The 6,275-nt window shown below is 41.9% G+C and overlaps 1 protein-coding gene across 2 annotated transcripts in view; it reads right to left on the bottom strand.

The window, feature by feature from the left end:
- Positions 1-6,275, bottom strand: part of PDE3A (phosphodiesterase 3A) — a 143,523-nt gene that overhangs the window by 59,137 nt on the left and 78,111 nt on the right. For both annotated transcript variants that reach the window (XM_019515615.1, XM_019515616.1), the window contains exon 4: positions 2,251-2,366. In XM_019515615.1, the coding sequence (XP_019371160.1) occupies positions 2,251-2,366 (116 nt within the window). The remainder of the gene's footprint in view (positions 1-2,250; positions 2,367-6,275) is intronic.

The following is a 6,275-nucleotide window of genomic DNA, read 5'->3' as shown; positions in this document are numbered from 1 at the left end:
CTGCATTCAGTTCTGGGCACCACACTTCAAGAGGGATGTGGACAACATGGAGAGGGTCCAGAGAAGGGCCACTCGCATGATCAGGGGGCAGCAGGGCAGGCCCTACGAGGAGAGGCTACAGGACCTGAACCTGTTCAGCCTCCACAAGAGAAGGCTGAGGGGGGATCTAATGGCCTGTTACAAACTAGTCAGAGGGGACCAGCAGGCACTGGGGAGTCCCTGTTCCCCCAAGCACTACCAGGAGTGACAATAATGGTCACAAGCTGGCAGAGGGTAGATTCAGATTAGACATCAGGAGGCTCTACTTCACTGTCAGAGCAGCTAGGATCTGAAGCCAACTTCCAAGTGAAGTGGTGCTGGCTCCTACCTTGGGGGTTTTTAAGATGAGGCTAGACAATCACCTTGCTGGGGTCGTTTGACCCCAATACTCTTTCCTGCCATGGCAGGGGTCGGACTTGATGATCTGCTCAGGTCCCTTCTGACCCTACTAACTATGATACCTATTCTTTGCATTGTTACATTAAAAAATGTGTTAATTACCAATTCATGATTTTAAAAAGATCCAAATACCAAAAGACTAAGCTTCAACATGAGAAGTTGAGCTGATATTGAAATTTGCTTGGAGAAACATCTACTAGAATTGCTAACAGCAGAAGGGAACTCAAATGTTTTCTAGCTTATTCCCCTACTGGACGGAGAAAAGTTAAGTGTCTTGGAAGGCAGAAAAGAGACAACATTTAGCACTGATTAATGGGGCGGATTCAAGGAGTTGACTTGCAGACTTGAAAACAGGTTGTAAATGCCTACCAAGTCAATAAGAGCTGTGAATGTTCAGTGTCTCTGAAAATTACATCACAGGTTTAACGTTGTTGGCCTTGGAAAAGTGTATATTTCTTCCGGAAATATATGATTAGCTCTCTGTTACTTTATTGGTCATAAAGAAACAGATTTGTTATGATAATATTTTTCTACTTGTGCTTTAGTTTGTGTGTTGTCTGACTACATCTGTGCCCAAATCCTAATCTGCTTTAAGCAGCGCATATGGACATACACTGTCCACTCAGATCTCTCTTCAGTGCTGAAATTCAGACACCTCAGAAACAACACAGCATCATACAGCAATCTTTAGGTAACCGTTTAGTCTAGGAAGTGAAGCGAAGCAGCACACTCAGCCAATGAGAAAGGGAATTTAGGCCAGCACAATGCTGTCTGTAATTAACCTTTGGCCACAAAAAAAAATGCCAAAAGGAAAAAAAAAATTGCTCCGTGTCAACCAAAATATAGTTAAAAAAAACTACACAGTGTATGTATATTATTACATTGAGTTCAAATATGTTCAACTATTGTAAGTTTGACAGCTAAAGGGTTGCCAAACTCCCATTGACTTTGATGAAGCCAAGATTTCACCAGTTATCAGATGTTTGCTGGAAACTGAAAACAACAGTATTTCCTATCAAATGGGGCTAACAGTGATGAAGAAACCATGCAGGTGTGTTTTTATAATTGGTCTCCAATTGAGCTGTCTCAATTTCTGGGTACCAAGTTTAGGCCTGAAAATTAGGTTGACATTTATTTGGCCCCTGGGGTTTCCCTACGTCAGAAAAACAAGCGAGAAGGCACAAATTTATCTGAAGCCCACTGATTTATGCAAGAGATTGCATTGTATCATTCTTTATTGCATCTAACAGCATGGGTATACATTCCCTCATCTTCTAATATAACCAAAGAGAAAGCCATTGGTAGATCACATACAATTCTCCAAAACCCTTTTATTGCATTCATCATCAGTTAAGAAACTATCTTTCCTCATTGTTTTTTTTCTGGCTAAAACATTAGGTGACATTCCCATTAATGACTCAAAATACTGACTGAGAACATCACATAATGCCACTTGTCACAATACATTTAGAAAAAAAAGTAAAGGCTGGCTATGTTTTTTGTTATTAAAGAGTCTGAAATGAGCTGAATCCTTTTACCTCCTGTTATAACTCCAGGCAGAATTTAACATGCAGTAATTGTTCCACCACTTCAATAGCCAAAAAGCCTTATCTTATAAAACTAACACTCATATTAGCTATAGAATTTTGAAGCATTTTGTCTTTAACTGAGGGAAATAACTAAAGTCTCAATTATTGGAAAGTGAGTGAGAAGAAAGAATGTAGAGAGAGTAAAAACAGGTATATCTCGATATACTGAAGCTTTAGCTAAAAAGAACTTGACTAAAACCAAAAATCAGAAATAGCTGTTCACCTTGTCGGGTTTGCCTTTTGGAATTCAAATGGTTCGTAGCAGCCATTGCATAGGAAGCTGAAAAAGATCTGCTTTTTGTGACGGTCATCAGAATTGAGCTGTTCCAAGGGTCAGTGCTGTAAAACAGAGCACAAGTCACCATTATTACACAAATATGATGCACTACTGATGTGAAGGAGCCTAAAATAAACGACATAAAATATATGTCCACGTTAAGGCCCTTTTACATTGCCAGAGCAGAGCAAAAAAGGATTCTTAGAAGTATAAAACAGGTTACTTGGATTTTATGATGATTATTTGTAATGAGGGAGTGTCCAGAGTTGGAATGAATCGTCCCAGGGAAAACTTGCAGTATTGCTATTTTTGTTTTATACCCATTCAATTCATTTAACGTTTTAAAATAACCCATTTAAAAGGTCATGGAGAAGATTATGGAATTCAGGTAGGGGCTCAAAATGAAGCTCAAGTCCAGTATGGGCATTCATAGACTATTTCCCATGATAGGACTGCGAAGTACAAATATTACAGAGATGGTTGAAGTAGCTGTCACTGTTCAACTGCATTGTTTTTCTGTGGCCTTAATTACAATGGGCATCGACTACACTTTTTTCTTGCTCCTTCTACCCATATTTTGCCAAACTTAGTTGAGCAGGCTCAGTGCACAGGAGATGACCTTTCTCCTTGAATATGATGAATAAATGTCAAATGTTCTCCCACTCAATCCATATCTCATTTGTGAAAACATTGTTTAAGCTAGACTTATCATCCTCACTTTTCCCTTCTGTTGTACACATTGTTACTCCTCCTGTAAAGCAAAGATCTGAGTACAGTAGGCTGGGAAGCTTGACAGAGCTATTATATATTTGGTGACCTTAAACTCAGGGAGAATTGATGGCTCATTTAGTTGGCTCATCGTAAGGAATTACATAATGGTAGAAAACTGCCAAAAGTAATATTTAATTGCTCCCCTCTGCCTCTCTTCAGATCCCCATCTTAGCAAGTTTATATTCTGTGTGAGACTGGAATCAACAATATTAATCAAAAGAGCCTTGTGAATCACAGAAAAAACAGTAGCTAGAAAAATATTCCCCCCATGGCTTTATCTTGTTTATATTCCATTTTACTGGGCTACTTAGGGATAGATCTGCAAAGACAACTGATGAGCAGTGCCTACTTTTCAGTCACCTGGGTACTTGGTGGACTTTCCATGCTGAGTTAGGTAGAGTTAGGCTCCATATATAACGGGAATAAAGAAGTACTTAAGAGCACAAAAGCCAAAACACTGAGTGGGGACTCGCTTGAGCCATCTAGCAGGAAACATTGAGGTCAGGGGTGTGCTACTTCTCTCACTGTCTTAGGCACCTTACTTTGGGCTTACCTCCAACAGGAGATCACAGTCTTGAACCCATTCTTGGAGTTAGTCATCCTTTTCTCACAAATGCAGCTGGAACAGGAGGAGCATTTGGCATGCTATTGCTGCCCTCCTTTTTTCGAATAGCTCCATAGGAAAATTCTGAGAAACTCCCTCTTACATCTGAGGGGATTTGAACCATGAGCCCCACCCTCACAGGATAGTATCCTAACAGGATGCTCCTCATAAGAGCTCAGGATATGAGATACTCTGAGGCAGGGTACTCAACCTCTATTGTTGAAGCTATGTCACTTTGAATGGAATAATTAAATATAAATTGGGACAAAGAGACTGAGCATGATATTATCCAAGTGCTGGGTATATAGAACTCTCTTCTAGTCCCTATTCAGGCCTTTCACATCCTGGGTGAATGATTTAACCAAAGAATTACTGGATGAAAAAACGCACAGCCAACTCTACTACTTCTGTTTTCTGCAGATTCTAAGATTGGGTCCTGCAGATGAGATAATCTGCGAGTCATGATGGGCGTTAGGTGTAAGATAGCTCAGATACCTAAACAATGGAAAGAATGAGGATTTCCTTGGGTACCCAGAAGCAGACCTTAATGATCTATGAAATTTTAATGTTAGAAAACCAAGCTCCAGGAGACTTTAGGTGGCAAGAAATTAATTTTGGACTTAAATTTGGGCATGCAAATCCTGTTTAAGTCATTTTGTGGCTCTCAAACTTGATTTTTAAGATGTTCTGAGACCTCCAGATATTTGAAAACATGAATTCTAGGCTAGACTCATGACAGCATCACATTTTTCCTCTTCACAGGTTTTATCGCAATCATGGCCCTACAAATTCATTCTCTTCTGTAGCTGCAATATTATACATGTCTGTTCTGTTCGCAGCCTGGAAGATGGTTTGAAATTACCTGAATCTTCAGCTATTGAAGGCATAAGGAACTGTGTAAGCTTTACATATGCACGAACGAGGAGCTTAGCTCTTTGTTATAACAAGGTATAAAAACAAAATACTTGGAATAACTAGTCAACAAACCCTCCATAAAATTGTATGGCTGACAAGGAGAGAAACAGTGAAAAAGTTAAAACTGGTTTGTGTTCAGGTGTCTCTACCAATCTACACCTCTGCTTTCAAATCCTCATGTACTATACTCTATTCAATCCTATGTTTCTTAACTCTTCTTTTTGGCATCAAAGGGCCTTTTTAGTGCCTGGAACAATTCTTCTTCTCTACAACTCTTTGAATTCAAACCATTTTTTGACCATGCCTTTCAGAATTAAGTTCCTCCATGGCATCCTCTGCTTCAACTTAAGTGACTGATGTTCTGTTGTTTGTAACACATTGAATGACTTAGTTTTCTCACCAGAACAGACTTTACCTTACTATAGGAACATAGGACCTTGAAAACCTGTAGTGCTCTGAAAATGATATCATTGGATCCACTAAAACAAACCTTAGAATTCCTTGTTGTTATATAGTAACATATAACTCAGAGGTGGGCAAAATATGGCCTATGGGCCAGATATGGCCTGTGGTGGGTCCCTTGATCCTGCCTAGCCCAGGTGCTGTTTGGAGCACAGCATGTCCAGCTGAGCTGGGGCAGCTCCACATCTGAACTCCAGCCCTTGCTCCATGGGGACTGGTGGGAAACTGCATGCACAGCCCTGGCCCAGCCCATCTTGTGCCCACTGTGGACCCGTCCTAGTCAGAGTAAACTAATTCCGGACTAGCCAGGTCCCACGCGCACAGCTCTGATCCCAGTCCACCCTGTGCCCGCTCCAGACCCACCTGCCCAGGATAAGCGGCAGGCCGCCCTGCTGCTCCTCTCCACTGCCATCACCACTACCACCAGTGCTGCCTCTGGGCTCCACCTGTTACACAGAGACGGGGCAGCGGTGGCAGTGGAAAGGAGCCACAGAGCAGCCTGGGCTCAGACTCCAGGCAGCTACAGTAAGAAGGAACAGGCAGTGGCAAGGGGGTAGTGGCTGCTTGTCCTCTACACCCAGCAGCAGCTTCTGCCCAGCTGCCGCCACTGCTCATCATAGGCAGGCTGGTCCAGAGCAGGCACAGGGGGGGTGAGGCTTGGGGCTGTGCACATGGGTCCCGGTTGGTCCAGAGTTGTTCCGCTCTAGCTGGGGTGAGTCCAGAGTGGGTTGGGACTGGCGCTGTGTTCTCAGCTGCTGCTGGGCACTGATGGTGGTGAGAAGTTACAGGGCACACGGACTATTGCAGGGGAGGAGAGAAGGGGTGCTGACCAGCCTGTGATAGCTCCCCAAAACTGCCTATGTGGCCTCCAGGCCCAAATAATTGCCCACCCCTGATATAACTATACATATGTTTTAAAATGAGATGCACAATTAATAATCATATGAGGAAACAAGAAATGAATGTTGCAGAGACCTCAAGTCTCCATGTTCTGGGCTTAATATCATCTTTTAAAATCCCCCCATTTCTAACTCCTTGAAGCTTTTGGCTTCTAAATGCTTCCTAAGTTTACTTTGGTTACCAACTGGTATAATGTAAAGGCACTGATTGTCTCCCTTAATAAAAATCCCCAATGAAAGAAATGATAGAAACGTTTTAATGCTTTTGATTTATAATTTCCCAAAACCAGGTAACATATTTAGGTACCTCTGTATTCACA

The sequence above is a fragment of the Gavialis gangeticus genome, unplaced genomic scaffold (assembly GCF_001723915.1).
Source record: "Gavialis gangeticus isolate Ggan-Ray unplaced genomic scaffold, GavGan_comp1, whole genome shotgun sequence".
Classification (NCBI taxonomy): Eukaryota; Metazoa; Chordata; order Crocodylia; family Gavialidae; genus Gavialis; species Gavialis gangeticus.
The sequence above is the reverse complement of the archived record's forward strand: the minus strand, read 5'-3'. Positions and strand labels throughout refer to the sequence as shown.